Raw genomic sequence first — 18,456 nt, 5'->3', positions numbered from 1 at the left:
TGGAGAAATGTATGGGATCACACCATCCTTTGAGCAGACCTTCAGTCAAATGGACAGCCAATGAGGAGAATCAACGAGGGCTCAGTTCAATTTCAAGGGTCACAAGTCTCCACCCTGGTGTTCACGAATGACGTACGACATGGCGACATTTTTGGCCAAATACGAAAATATCGGAAACTGGGTGCCTTTGGAAGATGAGACAGTAATGCTGCAGTGTTTTCACTAAGTTCATAATGATCCCAAAACGCATCCATAAGAATAGGGTGGCGTGGTGTTTGTTTATAACCAGGAGGGAAACACAGGTGGGACAATCAGAGGACAACATCACTTCTGTCCCATTTGTTTTACTTATGACTTTGACGCATCATGTTCAGTTAGACAATTGCATCAAGCCTGCTTAAAACTAAAGTTGTCAATTGAATTTTGCTGTGTATTGGCCAGATGCACATGAACAGCTTTAAAGAGGTAAAGAAGAATATTTTTTGAGTCTTCTGTATGTTTGTCCTCTATTTTACTTAAGGCCATGGTGTCATGGCAGCACCCTCACTTCCTTTGTACTTTGTTATCCTAATTCGATAACAGACAGGGTTTGCTGTTCAGCTTAATCAGTCCAATGTGGATGTTGCTGATACATGTAGTTATGATGCACACACAGGCCTTGGCCCTCTGTTCTGCGTCATCTGTTTGATATCAGAGGGTATTCTCATGCTGTGGCCTACATAATTCTTGGATAACAGTTTTGTATTCACATCTACACAATGTGCTCCTCAAACGCTGTAATGTCCCAGTTTTAAGACAAGGCTGTAATCTGTAAACATGAAGCTCATGGTTCACGGTGACCACAGAAAGCTTTAAATTCTAAGTAATCCCACCTTCTGGTACTTTCTGAATCAAATCTGTAATACTGTGGACACATGTGGCAAACGTCATACAAATGTTTTGTGGATATTTTACGAGTGTTGCTGTTGCAATAACTGCTCTATCTGTCCCACTGTTTTGTGGCTCTGTTCAGGGAGTTGATGGCTGAAGTCTGGCGGTAGCTCTGACTGTAGGTGAGCTGTTTGTCTATGTGACAGGTCAGACTGCTCTCAGACATTTTGTCTTGCTTCACAGCAAGCGTCAGAGAGCATGACAGCACCTGCTGCAGTGATTTCAGAAACCCATAAACCCTCTGAAGCCCATGAGGTGAAGACAATCATTTAATTATATTCATTAAACATCAACATGACACGCAACATCAAAAAAAAATATGTCCTGTAAAAAAATTAAACCAGAGTCCTGCTGATTGATTTTAAGGCTACAGGGAAAAACATGATCTCATAACTAGAGATTTAAAGAAAGCTCTGAGGGCCGTTATTACCAACAAACCCTCCTTTACTTTTCTGTTATGTCTGACTTTTGAACCTGCCACTAACATATGCTTCCTTTTTATCTGAATTACTTTTCTACTCCAGATGGAAAATTCGTATCTCAGCTGGCAACTGTCAGCACCATCATATGTCAGTAGAGCATATTAGTGTAGCACAGAAAAAAGTCCATTAGTGTAATTATGTGATTAACTGTACGCATACAGGGACAGGGACAAAGACAATGATGAATTGTCCTTCCAAAGTGAGTGCAGCTACATCTACACGTGGGAAAAAATCTGTCCACATCTACAGTATATCCATACAGCATAATAACCATTTTCATATGATCGGTTTTTGTCCAATATGTGTTACGCCTGTGCCTAAGGGTCTTTTGACCCTGACTGACTGCCTCATTAATTCTCATTCTTCTGCTTGTCTTTCTGCTGAACGTGTATGCCTTCTCCCAGTTGTCTGATGAGCTTTTCCAGCTTTTCCATGTCGTGGTTCCCCCGTTCCAGCAGCTCATAGCGGAGACTGGAGATGTCCTGTTTGATGTCTTTCAGCTCACCTGTGGGACAGTAAGTGTAACGGCGTCAGATGACGTATTGTAGTTCGGCCCTCCAGACATAAATGCGCCGTATAAAGACCTGCTGAACTCGCCTTCATTCACTTCATCGTTGTCTTTGTCGCTCTGTGCTTTTAAGATGTATCTTTTGATGAGGCCATTCATTATCTTCTGTAATAAAGAATAGATTTGATTTTTAAACTGACGAGCTAGTGTAATTGTTCCAAAAAATTCAGTTAGTTACGGAAAAAGGAGAGCAGCTACCAACTTGTTTCAGTGACACGTTATATTGGTGTTTAAACAAGTCTCCTGTTGGGTACCTTAATGTGTCCTCTAGATGTAAGCAGGCCTGCTAGAATAAGTTACTAACACTGCATTCATATGTTAACATGTCCCTCTGTATAAAACGAACTGCTTTACTTGGTGACGGGTTGGACACAGAGATGTCTCCATGCTCAGATCTTCCTGCTGTCTCAGCTAAGATTAGAAATGAGAAAAAAGACAAGCATTGTTAGTACTAAACAGGCTTTTAAGGGACATACCTGCAACTTAAAAATGTGACACAAGAGGGCCCTGTACACCAGTAGGTAAACTTTAGCAGAAGTATTATAAACCTCTCTAGCCATTCAAGAAAATGAATTTGGTCATTTCCTCGCCTGAAATATCACGTGTGCCAGCAGCTTATGCCTCACCTTGTTAAGCTCCATCTCATCATTTGCATTTTCTTCGCTTTTGCTTTGAGGTACATCCCACAGAAATTCTTTTATCCCCAGCAAGAGGGAAACCAAAGACGTGGGGCTTGGTACGAGGTTGAAGGGCACAGGCAGTGTGCCGCCATGCTCAAAGTATGAGAGCCAGAGCTTGGCTCTCGCAAACTTCCACTCAACATCAGCATCATCCTGCACCGAAGAGAGGAAACGGTAGGGAGGGGGAAGGAACATTTGATGAACAACAGGTGAATATTCAGAGAGTTAATCAAGATAATTAACGACATTATCGACATTTCTTAATTAAATCTACAGTGGGTTATTATTGCATAAACCAAGTATACAAAGTAACAAAGAAGTAAATCATAACATTGATTTTTTTGTCAAATTATTCTAAAAGAAGTATGATGCAGACGTACCTCAATTTCTTGGAAGGAGCTGTTGAACATGGCAATGAGCATATTCAGCAAGACAATCACCATGATGATGTTGTACACCCCATATAGAACATAGCCAATATTCTCAATGAACTTATGGTCAATGTTAATGACCACTGATTTCACTTCTGACAAGCCAAAGATGGCCCAAAATAAGGTTTTAAAACTCTCTTCAAGCCTGGGGAAATGGAGAGATGGGAATTAAACCAGCATAGTGCAACCAATATATTAGTTTCACATCATATTAATTCAGCAGAGATTGTATCCGCAGGCACAACTAGGAAGCATTTAGCCATTTTCCAAGATTTTTCAGGAAAACTGCATCAATGCAACAGTCGGCAGTCGACACTCACGTTGTAAAGGCATCGTTGTGCTTGGCTCCGAGGTAGTATGAGTACAGATTGAACATTCCCACCATGAAAGCCACAAAAACCGTTATGAAAATCACCATGAATTTAAAAATGTCTTTTACTGTTCTTCCCAGAGAGATCTGCAAAGGCCCGAAGCTCTCATTGGCGGGCAGAATGTATGCAATACGAGAGAAACTCAGCACAACTGCAATTGCATAGAGGCCTTCAGATATAAGCTGCGGGTCTGAGGGCATCCAGTTGATTCGAGCTGAAAATGAACAAATGTGACAGTAAGATCGCCACCTGAGTATAGAGCTCATATAAGTAACTCAACTTAGTGTGATTATTTTGATAAGGAATTAGCCAGTTAATCAAGTAGTAAAAAAACATAATAACAATACTTAAAACTATTCATTTCACCATCATCAGTTCTTTGCTGCACACTCACCTAGCTGGAAATACTGTATCTCAAAGGGCAAGGTCATGTTGGACAGGTCAGTGTAGTGCTTGTCAATGAAGCACTGGGCAGAATAAGCATGCCAGAAAGCCATTAATCTGGCAATGAAAGAAGTCATAAAAATGGTCAAAATGCTAAAGTCAAGAAGGTTCCAGGGCTCTGAGATGTATTCCCGGATGTCCTGCGACCAAATATCTTTACATTCTTCCCCGATCTTTCCTGTAGGAAAAAAAAATGACACATTTGGTTGATAGTCACACCGTTTGACTCAAATGAAACAATGTCTGGTATGATTTGAACGTGTATACGCCTGATAAAAAGGCTCCAATTGATAGGATTCGCCTGTAGAGCCAAGTGAAAGTGTCACCTTGACTTGCCTGTCTTTGCAAAGTCATTACCAGTCTGATTTATTATGGTGTATGTGGTAAGAATGCATAATAACCTATGCAGTCAATTTCCTTGCATGATGGATGTTTTGGGGATTTATAACTCCTCAATGACTTGTAATATCCGTGACCCTGAACGCGCCGGCATGAGTGATGCAACTATGAAAGTGTGGGAGCTTGACTTAAACTATGAGAAGCTGACAAGATTGAGATGTGAGAGGACTAAATTAGCATAAGGAAAAGAGCTGACAGCTAGTTGTGACTGTACACGTGAATGTGGGAGAGATGCTGGGATGTTGTGTGTTCAGACTCATGACCTATGACCCAGGATATGATGAGAATCTCCATCCAGGTGAAGGGGGTGGTCTTCATCCGAAACAGCTGTGACGGGTGATCGTGGATGGTCATGTTAGGCAGCAGCGACGTCCCCCCAAACCGGTCTGCCGCGTTCAGGACCAGCAGGCAAAGAAATATCATAAAGGAAGCTGCATGGGCCACAAACTTCAGGAAAGGTCCACACATGAGTTTCCCTAACTGACACAAGTCAGAGGATGGCAAAGAGAGCAGAGTTAAACATTATTTTATGAGCAAAGTCTCTGACAGAATATCATCTATGCTGAACTAATCTGGTTTGGTCACTTGGGAGCAGAACTCCACATCCCACAGCCCTGACATAGTATTGCCTTGTAAGGTTTTTGTGGCTAATTTATTAACAACATTGGTCTATGTAAACACCCAGCAGACATGGAGCAGCATAGGAGTCATGTTAAATGTAGGTAAAATGTTCACACTCTTTTTAGCGCTTTTAAAATGTCTCCTGGAAGAAATATCAAGACAACGAATGCTGAATATTAAGGTAATTATTACGTTCAAACGATGTATGACTTCTTTGTGACTAACCTTACTTGATGGTGCTATCCAGTGCATAAAGGCCAGGACAGGCAACCCAGCAGCTACACCGAGGACAAGAAGGATTTTAACTGCTGTGGTTTGCTGACGTAGTCCGGACAAGTTCTCGTACCAGATGGAGAGGAGCTGCTGTTGGCAGTTTGGATGTGCAACAAACTGCTCCATAAGTTTATTAAGTGTGTGTGACAAAGAAAGAGAGAGAGTAAGGGAGGAGGATTATTTGGGGAAACAGGAGAGCAAGGACGACAATGAAAGTGCTTTTCTCACATGCTTACCTTTTTAACCTCATATTTTATCGCAAGTTTTAACCTGATGAGGTTTTGTCTGCTGAAGGTTTCAGAGCTTTGACTTGACTCAGTGTCGCCGTTTAAGATGGCCTTCACTTCCTCTGTGTTTCGACACAAATCCAGAAGTCCCACCACAAAGTCTTTACACTGCATGGACAGCTTCTTGTAATCATTCTGTAACAGACAAAGGCCACATCTATAGCACCTTATTCTTATACTTAAATGACAGAAACTGTTAAGCCCCAAAATCATGTAATAACTGCAGCCTGCAATCTTTTAATCAAGATCTTTGGGGGAAAAAATCAGGTACATTTTACTTAAATACTGTACCTTGAACTCTTTTTCAATGTTGGCCAGAACTGCAAGCTCATTGCCCAGCTCCAGAGCTGCCATCACAGGGTCTTCATTGGACAAGGACAGATACGCTGGACTGGCCAGACCTTTATAAGCATTGATGCGGGACTGTGAGTGACTGAAAGAGTCATGCTTCTGCTGCTCGCTGCAGATCCTGCACTGGCAGAAGTAGTCATGGGGCCTCTCTATACGGGCCCCTTTCATAAGGAGTATATGCACGATTTCATACTCATGGCACTGGGAAGCCAGGATGATGGGAGTGATGTCGTGAGAGAAACGTGTGCCATCCTCGTCATAGGCAAAGAAGTCATCGTGTGTCTCCGCCTGGCTGGGACTGTTAATCAGCCTCTGACCGTCTGCAAACGCCCCGTGGCTCAGTATGGCCTCCACTATACGGATGTAGCCTTTACTGATCGCTAACAGCAAAGCATCTCCTATTCTTGCGAGGTCTTTCTTCCTAAGTAGGAGCTTAGTCACCTCTAAATGCTCATTGGCAACTGCCAGCTGCAGTGCATTCTGGCCCATGTAGTTCACACAGTTGACGTTGAGGTCTGGCAGCTCCTCGAGCATCCGCCTCACTTCAGGAATGTTGCCATATTCTGCAGCATCTAAGAAAAGTTCCTCTGTCATGGAAAGGCAGGAGGAGGACTGAGCAGGAGACAGGTAATAAGCTCCCCGTAAAGCTTGTCTCCGGGGTCTGGCCATGGCCTGCCGCACCATCATGCCTCTCCCTTCATTGCTCCACCTAAACACAGGTAAACACAGATGATATAATACAATCACCTCATTTGTGCAAGATGTAGTCTGCTTGTTTAGGTAAAAGAACATCACCTCCATCCATATTTCCAGAAAAGGCCTCGGGAATGAGACAGCAATGACCTAAGAAGTGAATGGACAACAGAGCGCACTGGACAGCTGGTCTCAGCTGAGTTATAACTCTCACTACATGTGTGACACCACCCACAGACTCATCATCTGCTCTCCTCCTTTTCATGGCCTGGCACTGGCCATCACTCAGCCTCTGCCTGATAGTTGGACAAATGTGGTTTTATTCACTGATTCAAGCATAATGTGAACTCTATTAATTAGACTACCATATGACAGTTACTATTTTTTAATACTAGTTATGTTTTGTGTCATTGTCAAACAAGTAAATCTACTTTCTGCTCAGTAATTACATTAGAATAATGTGGTTATCTCAGGGGCTAATTGCTACAGTACAGATAATACAGATAGATGATGACAATGTCCCTTCACTCAATCATAGTAAATAAGATTTTACATGACCGAACAACCTGATGAATGCATACAGTGTATACAGAATCAAATTATTCGTCTTTGGCATCTAGTTTATAAAGTATCAGCTGAGAAAAAATGAAAATGTGTCATGCTGCTCAGACAGGGAAGGTGTGAAAATCCCAACAATGATCCTGAATATGAAAAATATGCTGTGTTTTTCTTAAGGCGTAGGCAGCTGCTCCATGTGGATTTACCTGCCTGGATTTCTGAGAATGCCTTGTTGTTTTTGTTCTGCTGCTCTTCCGTATCATGACAGGAAACTATCTGTATGGGAGATGGGGGAAAAAATGCTGTGGCATGATATATTACAAAACTGGCAGTAACTATACAACTTCATTGATGCACTGTAAGATGGATAAGATTCTTCAATTGATGTCATTAGGTGCTCTGTGCATGTGCATGTGATATTAACATTTCTAGTGGGGGAAAAAATGTTCTGTGTTACATTAATGCCTCAAAATGTAGAGAAGACATCGGTGCACACATGACAAGGAGAGGCACAACAGGAGATTTGAAAAATCAGATACTGCAGGATGAGATCACTGAGTAGGCTACCAGTCTCATACTGTGGATGCTTTTAGGTTGGCCTACCGAGGCCCTACATCATGGGCCTGAAGCTTTTTCTTTACAAGCCAAACACGACATTTTTAAATTGTGTTTTGGAAATAAAGGGCGTAATTTAATCATCGTTAACACCATCTTCTATGTTTAACAGCAATGTTAAAAAGTCTAACAAAATGGTCCACTCACCTCTCAGAAGACTGATGTCCCAAATGACTTCACTTTCACTTCGTTAAGTCGTTGCGATCCAAAACTATGTCCCAAGGCTGCAACTCCTGTACGCCAGTCCCCCTCCAGCCTGCTGCCCACCTGTCAGACTGCCTCTCATCCTGCATCCCACCTTGGGTCTTGATGCTGACGGTGCTGCCTTTCCACGCCCAGTGGGCGGTTTTCGAGCAGCTTTTAAGGTGTGTTTCATAACATAGGACATTAGCATTTGTTGAATACTTTTGGGTCCTATTTTGGAGATTATTTAACTCTTTATAGCTCATTTTAATTTTCTTCATTTTCCATAATTGTGACCTATAAACCCAAAAAAGCAAGATGTTAAAGCACTTAAAACCAATAGAGGATTTAAGGACTGAAGGACTGGTTGTACCATAAACTGAGGCAGGAGGCTCAGGGATTATTTTCTCAAAAACTATTTGTGATTGTCAGCGCGCAGGCTGCAGGCAACAGCACCTCTAATACACTATAAGGTGTTTGACACTGAAAATAGATTTGATGCAGTAGCCCATGTTCACATGCGAGCATAAACAATCTGTAAAAAGCAGATTTTCAGAAATCCTCTTAACTCGCGATGCCATCAAATGTAACAGGTGATAACGTCACACCTCTATATTTTATGAGAGGGATCATCCCCGAACAAATTTAAGCTATGCAAAAATAATTATGAGTTTGTAAACCGTTTAAAATGCACTGTAAGTCACATGTACCCAAAGATCATAGCAGGAAATATCTAAATGTAAATCTTTCAGATTTGATAGAATATAATTTTACTTGATTATTCATTTTATATATCATATATCTTTATGTTTATAGTGCACTATAACCAATGTCTTTCTATGCCAATTTACATGTAAGAGGGCAGAGAACTGTTTTGATATCATCATGTTCGTCACTGCTCACCAAACAAAATAAAAACAAACTGATTATTAGTTTACTCAGGATCTGGGACATTAAATATTAAAAGGTGCTGTCATACACGCAGTCTTTTCCTGATTTGTACTTTACCACCATATCATACATCTTCTGAACCTAATACCATTAGCCTGTATCTTTTTTTCACTTAACCCACCAGTTTTTTGCTTTGGTTGTGTTTTAGTTGGTTCTTTGTTTTCATCTATTCTCTTTTGTTGAGAGAATAAATATTCCGACAATTCCGGGTGTACATGAAGGTGGCATATATATATATTGAGCCGCGCGCCCTCTGCTGGATATATCGAGTACAACAAACACGATTCTCGTTGTCAAGGAACTGCGTCCCCGGTTGCTATCATGGAGGGACTATACACAGACTCAAGTCAAACAGCTTGAAAGTGACAACTTAGCCGGATTATTTCTCACTTTTTTAAACCACCAAAGAGTCCGTCAGGAGATGTGGACGTGGATTTTGACATTTCCTTTGCAAGTTTGTCTTCGCCCTGAAAATGGTTGAATGAGTTTGAACGGAGTAGCGTTCCCGCTGACGTTAGCTCAAAAGCACCCGAACGAGCCGAGCTAGAAGCTAACGTTAGCACCTTCGCTGAGAGCTGAACCTGAATGTCTGCCCGGTGTCTGCAAGTATCAGCAGCCTCGGAGGATGCAAGTTCTTCAAGACGACTTCTTCTACCACTCGTATCCTCTAAATGTTATCCTGTACAGGTGCAAATGCACTTACGCTATAGAACCAACCTGTAAGTCAAATACATTCAGGTGACACTTATCCACACATGGCATGAAACTGCTCTTCTTAACTGCCTGCTGTCAGAAATTCAAGGCTGGGAGCTGATGGAGGCATCGAAGATGAGAAACAACTTTTGTTTGAGGAGCAGAAGATATGCAGAGCCCGAGCTCGCAAGTTTTCATCGGAAACCAACAGACGCAGGAAGTCAGTTTTAGTCTTTAATAATGGTGCATTTTGTTGTTTTATTGTAGCGCCTACAGGACGTCACAATCCACGTTGCTGTCTGTATTCTGCAGCCCAAATCTGCCCAGAAGATCCACTTATTTGAGAGCTAAAAGTAGCGTCTTTCATTTCTTCCTGGAAGCAGATGCCGCTTTGCTGGTGTGTGCGCCTCCTGGACAGACAGCTTACGGGTCTGTCCTCGGCTTAGCACCTTTGAAGGATGGATTGTGTTGACAGGATTTTGCAGTCTATACCTGGAAATAGATCTGTTGGCCCAGCGGGTAACTGTGGGCCAACAGATCTAGTGACTGAAGCGTCACCTCTCTGACGACTAAAGCTGAGAAGTTCAGCCCCACATGAGGCTCAGGTCCAAACACAGATATTAATAACCTTCTAAATTTGTGTTTCCATGGGCTAAAAGTGAGTGTTCCTGCTTTTAAACTAAGAGCTTGAAAGAGCAGGTTAATGCAGGGATGGCTGTCCGAGGAGGTCAGATTAACTGTATTATCAGACACATCAGCACACTGATGCTGGTCACCAAAATACTGCCTGAGGACATTATTGCTTTTACACATTTTTCATTTATAAATATTTATTGGTATCAAACTAGCAGAAGTGCACCTGCCGAAAAAAATCTTTGATTGGAAAGCACTGCAATATTTGCACTGCAATGCAGAGTAATTAGATACAAGTCTCCATATCATAAGGACTCATGTGCCACCTCGTCATGGTGCATGATTGTCTTTGCGTTAATAGTCTAAAACTTAATTCCATATTATTCAAAAGATTGGAGTTACACCCCCTAATGAGATGCATGTAAGATATTAGGGAATAAATATCAGATGAAAAGTTTATTTTTCATCTGTATGTGTTAAATGTGAGCTGGAGCTATTTTTTGTTCTGGTTCTCAACACTGTTAAAAAATGTGCACTGCTCCTGTTGAGATTAATCACCACACCATTTTAACCTTTTAAACTGAACTTGATTGGCCTTGCTGATGTAACTCTGTGACCCCAGTAGTGAGTGGTAGCTTTAATTTATTAATGACTGTGTTGAAAACATAGCTGGAGGAACAGACTCAGGTTTCTGTATCTAAACATGACCATCCACATTTAATCAGTAAAAATGTCCCTCAGGTTCATGCTCTGCTCTTTGTTGTGGCTCAGGGCTTTGGACCAAAGACGGAAGCAGTGGGACTTGCAGGAGCAACAGCTGAGACAGAACATCCTACAGCAACGCAGACAGCAAGTGCTGGATGCCACGGAGCGCTTCCAAAGAGCCCATCTACCTCCCTCTCAGAGATTCAGACTACGTTAGCGATGTTTCTTACATATGCCATTTAAAACTGAGAAATTAAGCACAACAGTCTTGACACATTTCGGTTTATGTGTTCTCTCTTATGGTGTTTTAGCATGGAGAAGAAATGTCCCAGATATTGAAGATGCACTGAATCAAATTCAAGGCACGTTGAGTTCGTGCAACCGGGAGTCCTCTTTCTTGTCCAGCAACTCTAACATTAGGTAAAATAGTCAGATTAATAATTAAATCATTCTCATGTGTCCTACATGCTAAAAATAGCTCCATCACTGCTGATGGATTAAGACCTCATACTCCTGCTATATATTAGGTTTGTAATATATTGTACATGTGGCTTTTTTTAATGGCTGAAGAAGTCATACATTTTGTTTATATTTTTCTGCTTTCTCTTAAAGAATCTGCACTCCGTCTCCAAAGCCTCCCACAGTTTCTAAACCTTCCCACCGCCAAGCACTCTCTGCTGTGGAGGCCTACACCAAACTGCTCCAGGAGAAGAGCGTGACTTGCTTCAAGACACTTCAACACACTGAAAAGACACAAGAGAAGCAACATGATCGCAGTTCACAGGTATGGTGATTATGTGATTAGGGTGCCCAGGAAGCAAAATGTTTCTCACCAAGAGGTGTCATTTCACCCTCATTTAGATTTTTAAGATATTAGAATTTTTACTCAGAAAGTTATATCACTATGATAAAGCCACACTAACTAGAAGTGCTCGTCTTGCTTCTGCATTTGTATAGCTTTCCTGTACTTATACCATTTGAAATATTCTACACTCAAACACTGATCTGTTAAAAAATGAGCTGCATCAGTGATGCAGAGCATAGCGTCAAAAATCAGCTGATATTTAATTACTTCAGCTTGTGTAATTATACACAGTCAACAGTAACAGTACTGTTACATAAATAAGATGTCATATGACCCCTTCACACCCCGACTTTAAACCTGCAGTTATCGATTTTGGGGGCACTGGGGGCAGCATAAACAGTCGTGTTTGAGGGAAATGTCTGACGCTGTCATCTCATACATTGTTATTAAAGAATGTTGATCATAGCCACTTTAATCATCCACCTGTCAATCAAGCTGTTTTCTACACTTAATCTGTAGTTTTCACATCTTGACAGAAACTGCATCATTACACCACATGCTCTCATGACAGGATGATATATTAAATCTGGGCAATATATATACTGTATACATAAATTTACATGTTTCAGATGAAGAACTGGGCTTCAAATACTGAGGCCTCCAGTGTGTATGCTGAAAAGTATGTTGATAAAATCAATGCATTGATGAGCTTAATCACCAGATATTAGCATAACTAGTCTATTTTACACTGTGATTAGGATATCAGGCAGTCCAAATGCCTGTTTTTGTATTGCACCCTTCACAAGTAGACCCCTAGGGGGCAGTAGTGTGACATAAGTCCTGTCTTGCACCAGGAATACCCCTCTTGGCTGCCAAAAACTTCAGCACCCTCTGGTGTGTGCAGCTAGGCAATTCAAAGCAACAACATTTCAAAATTTGGAACAGAAATGTGCATTTGTGAAAAATGTCCATCTCCTTCAGTGGAACAACTATATCAGCTGTGTTAACACTCTGGCATACAGTGCACCTTTATGTCACACACCTGATCATACCCACTAAACAGACCGGAGTCTGAACCCTGTTATTGACCGGGGTGGTTTTCCAGGTGTGTTTACTTATTCGTTGACACAGCAAATCTACAAAACACCTACATAATCACGTTTAATGGCTTTTGTGTTTCACTTGATAGAATTTTTGTCATGAACTTAAGTTATGTTGCGCAGTTTTAGTGTGTTTACCAATGAAATGCACTTTTAGACAGAGGACTGGTTCATCAGCTCTAAAGCCCTCCATTTCTTTTTTCCAATCCCTTCCCATTTCTCTCTCAGACACAAACATTTTTATTTTAGATCTGTGGTCCATCCTTAGATATAGACAGTATGGAAAATTGATTATTTTCTTCCACTCATCACCTCTCTTTTCCCATATTCCCATATTTCAGGATAACCATCTGTCTGATTGCTGTAATTCTGAAAGCCATTCAAGTAAGGACAGTTTGGAGAATGAGGAGCCCAGCACCAGCATAAAAAATCTACAGTGTTCCTATTCATCATTATTGTTCAACTCAGAGAAGCCCCATCCGGACCTGAGAGAGCAAAATGATTTGTTTCCAGCATCAGGCCTAACTTCTCCCTCAGCGACGATGCTTCTTGGTGATGACTTACCCCAATCAAGAAAACTGCATGAGCCTAAGAAGATAAAACAAGAGGACTCTGACGGGCCTGACAATAAGATGCACACTTCTAAATCTTCTTGGGGGTTCACATCTTTTGAGCAAACACCTAAAAGAGAGAGCCAGTCTTCTCTGCACAACTGCAGCTTATTAACTCTTTGTGAAATTGCCAGTGCAGACCCTGAGCACTCCCAACAAAACAGTCCCATTGACAACGTCATTGTTACAGCTCATAGCAACACTGCACTTCAGCCTTCATGTACGAAACAAGAGGCTGTGTTGGATCTCAGGCAGCAGAGGGTCTATGATGACAGACAATTAAAATATCCCCCAGCTACAGAAATCCTTTTGCCTGCCAACAGGAAAGACATTTTGTTTGGGGCTCTCCCTAAGCCAAATATTTTTTTAAACGATAGCACAGCAGATAATGCCTCACAAGAAGGAACTCTTCAGCAGACGGGACAAGAAATCCACTATCTGTCATTCCAGAAAGAGCCTGCTGTTTCCATAAACAACCTGAATAAGGTTTCAAACTCAGAGCCCAACACAGAGCGGCCCATTAATACAGTATCTGTGCAACACGCATGCTTGTCCAACATTCAGTCAGACACTCTGAAGTGCCTTAAGTATCCTGAGGAGGAAGTACAAAAATTACGTCCTTCAGCTGGGACATCACAGTCAGTATGTGATGTCAGATTCATTAAAGGAATCCTTAAGAAACAGTCCAAATATATGTCCGGAGATCGAACTTGTGTGTATGGCTCAGGACATTTGATTTTTGCAAAACAAGTAGCTTTAGCAATCAGAGATAGCGTTGAATTGACCAGGGCAAAAACTAAGGACGTGGAGGGCAACAACGCCATCAAGAAGAAGCTGCGCTGGTTTGATGAGGTACATGTGGACGAAGAGGACAAAAAGCACAACATGATGAATCAGATGATAAGCAAGTCTTCCAGTCTTTGTCAGTCAAGTAGCAACTCAGAGGACCACCAGCTAAGTCTCACTGCAGTCTCAGGGGCTTCCAGGCCTGGACCCAGCATGACCCCGGCAGCCTCCACTGGTTATCACTTTACAAAAGCATGGGCAGATGTTGGGGTTCAAGTCAGCCTGCCACAGGAAGGAGCAGACGAGGTCAAGGTGCCATGGAGCAGCACCAGGACCGCTGGCCCCAAGGTCCCTCGGAGGGAGCGCTCTGCCAAAGCTGGAGCGGGTCCTGTTTCCTCGCGGACTAGAAAGGGCACTGTCATACGACCTCAATCTGCCACCGAGGTGAGTCAGATTGCCAAAACCCAAGGGAAGATCATGGCGCCCCGCCCACCTCCTCGGATGGAATCAGTGGAAGAAAAGACGCAGCACATCACTAAGACTCCATATGGCATGGATCACACAAGTGTCAACTGTAAACAAGCTGTGGGTGTAGAACAGGCCCTGCTCAAGAACAACTCAGAGGGCCTTTTCTCACCTTACACACATCATGAAATCAGAACAGATAGTGCTGTTATGTACACACCACTGCCACCCTCGTATACCTGCCCTGTCTCAGAGGGCAGCACGAAGGGCGCGCCCAGCTCAGGTCAACAGGAAACTCAGGGCTGCATTAGAAGAAGAGGGATGGTGTACAGTGAAAAAGGCCTCTGTTTAGATTGCACTCCCACAGATGAGGAGATCTCACAGCTCTGGCACGGTGTCTGCAGTGCTTTAGCCACGAAGGAAGGTAATGTATATTTTGGCTGACAGCCCTTCACACAGCCTAGGCCTGGTGTGTCTGTGCAGAGATGTGTCAGTTAGATTTCCATGGTGTTTCTCTCAGGCTTATGTGTTCCTAAGCATTGGCTTTATCCTTAACATAGAATTACAATCCCAGTGACCCTGTCCTTTATCTGTAACTGTCCTCACATATGAACACACTGAAAGGAAAATGCAATCAATGAGCTGCATGAAGTTTGTGTGACTGCCAGTTTGCAATTTGCTGCCAAGTTGCATAAGATTCCCAAGAAGCTTGTTTTCACTGGAAGGCTGTTTTTCATAATGTTCATCAGCTTGCCACATCTTCCGTGGCAATTAGTGTTTACCACTATTTATGTATTACCAATGTATTGAAATTGATTCATACCATAACTGACACACTGTTTTCTAACACCATCTTATGTTTTGGTATTGAAAAGTCAAGTCTTGATTACATATCCTCAGAAAAGGCAGTCAGTAATACCTAATAATAAAACTGAGCTGACCTGAAAAACCTTCATCCTCACAGAGGCCTGTTGTTGACTTGCCTCAAGCCCGTGCCAACTTGTCCCACGTTGCCGTCAACTGTTATAGTCTTGTCAGCAGGGTCAAAGCAGTCACTTCTTTCTTAGCCTGTTCTCCTGGTGAGATCAGACGTTGCATCTAAACCACATTTGTTATACTGAACAAAACAGAACAGCAACAACAGTTAGAGCACAGTCTTATGAAGTGGTGTCCTTTTCTTGTATTCTGCATTTTCAGTCCCAAACTAATCAATGCTGTTTTCTCTGCTTTTAAGTGTGCTCTCTCCATTTCACAAACCTCAGTTGACAGTGTGCGTCTCTGCAATATTACAGTTATTTTTTTAATGTGTTTGTTTTGCTCCATTTATTCTGTATCGCTTTGGAAAAATGCTGCATGTATGCAGTTTCACTCACCACCAGATCACATTATCATTTATGTTCATGTCGCTATTTTTTTTTTACATTTTATTTCTCTTTTGATGATTTCAACCAATGCATCTTCTCTCAGCAAAAGCCAAGCTCAGGAGGCAAGCCCCGGAGAGTGGGCGAGCCGTGAGGAAACCCTGCGTGGAGCCGAGCAGACAGCCTCCTGGCTCAGGGAACAGAAGGTTTCCTCAGCCCTCTCAGGTACGTGCATGCAGTTGCCCTGTGGGAAGGAAGAGTGAGAGTAATTACTTAAGATCAGTAAATGGGTGTGTGTTTGAACTTGTTGAATCAATTTTGTAGGCCCTTTCATGCTGTCCTTAGTTCTGCATAAAAACAGTCCATGCCTCTCAAGACAGGACTTTCCTGATGGACTTGAGTTGTCAGTGTTTTATAAAAAATAAGCATTGATGCATAATGTTTTTCTTCACAGCTTGCTCCTCACGTCATTGTGCCTTATGCTTATGCTCACCCAGACTTTTTGCAGCATGCTATAGGCAACATAAATATTATTCAGGGTCAATCTAACATATGAATGTCTTAACGTGTTTATTTTTTTATGTGTAGCCAACAAAACAAACCACAGAGCAAGTCAGACCATTTTCCGGCACTTACAGCATGGCCTTTCCAGATGAAGGTATTGTGTTCACAGTGTGTCTGTGTTTAGGTTTATAATAGAGTTGAAACAAATTTTTAATTTCTATAAACAGCAGTATTGCAAAATTATTGTCTTCTGTCGAGTTCAAATTCTTTGCTGCATGTTTATTATTTAATGTATAACCAAAAATTCTTCGCAGTACGGTGAAAATAAAATGACTTTCTGAGCCATTGTCATCATTTAAGCAGCACAACAGGGGCATCAGAAATGTAGAAAGACAACAGCACAGCCAAAAGTCAAGTGAGAACAGCTGAGACAGCACGTCTGTGATGTGACTTTGCCTGTGCTCTCAGGTTTGGAGAGTGCAGCCCAGCTACACCTGGCTGAAGTACGTGCCGAAGGCCTCCTGGAAGAAAGGGATACTGTGGCTGCCATGGAAACAACCCAGACACAGAGGCCTGGCACGGTGCAGCAGCGCAGCCAACAGCAGGGACTCACCACCATTTCCTTGGAGGAGCAGAAAATCCTCCTCTCTCTGGACAGACTCAACCGCCAGCTGTTCTGTAAGCACTGTGTCAAGGCTTATTGCATTAGTACTGCCAGAGCTGATCAACTAGATTGTTGTGATCTGCACAGAACAGAAGAACTGATAAACTGTCATTTCAATACTGTTTGTAGGTGTGCGGGAACATATGGGGGGGAACACTGGCACGCGTGGCCTCGTACTTATTGATGGACCCTCTGTAAGTATGACTTGTTAAGGGATTCATTGCTTGTCTCAGCCCATAAGAGGACTATTGAACTTGTTTTATTATGTTCCTCTTTTGCTGTTTTCAGACGAGGGAAGTGAAAGTCACAAACCATCAAAAGCACCGTCCGTCCTCAACTAACAGCCACTCTCGATCCCAGAAGAAACTCTGACCTAAAGCACGTGTGGTCCACAGTGTCCTTGTCTCCCATCATTGCATTGTCCCTGCCCTGCATCAAACTGTATAACCAACCACTCAATATCCTGTAAAGTGCATTTAGTCTGCTTTAAAGCAAAATATGCACAGAGTAAGAGATCAGCAGCCTGTAGAGATGATAAAACATATCGGCAAAATGAGATGAAACACAATTTTGAAGATGTTGGCTTGAAATTATTTTTGTATTTTCGCCATCTGCTTGCACAGCAACACGCTGTCTCAACAAACCTTTTAGCTCTTGGTGAGCCACTTACTGTTAAACAGTCAATTTCTAAGTGCCTATGAAACTGATACTGACTTTATTTAGTTTTTTATTTCACAAATGAAAAAATGCTCTTATAATTTACATATGGATAGAATTGGCTGCAAAATATACAAAGCAGTCTTACTCTGTGTTTATATAGTAATTTGGTGGAAACTATTTTGAGAGCATATGGCTGCTGAGCTGAATAAAGCTTGTCAACGTAGTGATAAATTGACTGGTTACAGTGTGTTTGGCAGTGTTAGTATTTCCTCACCGATGCGTAGCACAGTCAATAAATGGATTGAGGATCGGAAATGGTCTATAGAGAGAAGTGTCGTAATGTTGAAGGTGTGTTTGTCTTTCTTTGATGGCTGTAGAAAGGACGATTATGTCTTGTGCTGTAGACACAACCTACTGGCTCAACAAGGTGAGCCTCAGCCAGAGGGCTTCCAGCCTTCTGTTGCAATTGCATCTACCCAGAACATAACTCAACTTTTCAAGGAATTATTGTCCTTAAATTATCATAACATCAGTAGACTGAAGTCTATATTCATTTTAGTTTTCTAGATAATAAATAAAATGGTTTTAATTAAATGTTTCTCTGTCTCCTTTGCCAAAAATATAGGTGCATC

The 18,456-nt window shown here is 42.0% G+C and overlaps 2 protein-coding genes across 4 annotated transcripts; one reads left to right on the top strand and one right to left on the bottom strand.

Annotated features, from left to right (window-relative positions):
- Positions 1-1,182: 1,182 nt before the first annotated feature.
- trpc6b (transient receptor potential cation channel, subfamily C, member 6b) lies at positions 1,183-8,006 on the bottom strand. 3 transcript variants are annotated; one of them, XM_070970184.1, is made up of 13 exons: positions 7,847-8,006; positions 7,295-7,364; positions 5,778-6,546; positions 5,436-5,621; positions 5,152-5,316; positions 4,569-4,785; positions 3,857-4,084; positions 3,412-3,676; positions 3,041-3,236; positions 2,607-2,813; positions 2,335-2,391; positions 2,010-2,085; positions 1,183-1,917 (listed from the first exon to the last, which is right to left on the bottom strand). In XM_070970184.1, exons 3-13 carry the CDS (start codon positions 6,522-6,524, stop codon positions 1,763-1,765), a joined length of 2,499 nt encoding a protein of 832 aa, XP_070826285.1. In that variant the 5' UTR covers positions 6,525-6,546; positions 7,295-7,364; positions 7,847-8,006; the 3' UTR covers positions 1,183-1,762. The 3 variants fall into 3 exon arrangements, with proteins under 3 accessions (XP_070826285.1, XP_070826284.1, XP_070826283.1); XM_070970183.1 differs by having other exon boundaries at positions 7,851-8,006; XM_070970182.1 differs by having other exon boundaries at positions 7,299-7,364; positions 7,851-8,006.
- A 1,125-nt stretch (positions 8,007-9,131) lies between these two features.
- On the top strand, positions 9,132-17,669 carry cep126 (centrosomal protein 126). The gene is made up of 11 exons (XM_070969622.1): positions 9,132-9,497; positions 9,631-9,750; positions 10,935-11,080; positions 11,180-11,288; positions 11,481-11,652; positions 13,115-15,059; positions 16,103-16,221; positions 16,585-16,654; positions 16,969-17,178; positions 17,294-17,358; positions 17,453-17,669. The coding sequence occupies exons 1-11, from the start codon at positions 9,463-9,465 to the stop codon at positions 17,534-17,536; spliced, it is 3,075 nt and encodes a 1,024-aa protein (XP_070825723.1). The 5' UTR covers positions 9,132-9,462; the 3' UTR covers positions 17,537-17,669.
- The last annotated feature ends 787 nt before the right edge of the window (positions 17,670-18,456 follow it).

The sequence above is a fragment of the Chaetodon trifascialis genome, chromosome 9 (assembly GCF_039877785.1).
Source record: "Chaetodon trifascialis isolate fChaTrf1 chromosome 9, fChaTrf1.hap1, whole genome shotgun sequence".
Lineage (NCBI taxonomy): Eukaryota > Metazoa > Chordata > Actinopteri > Chaetodontiformes > Chaetodontidae > Chaetodon > Chaetodon trifascialis.
Note: the sequence above shows the minus strand (reverse complement) of the source record. Positions and strands in the feature narration are given on the sequence as shown.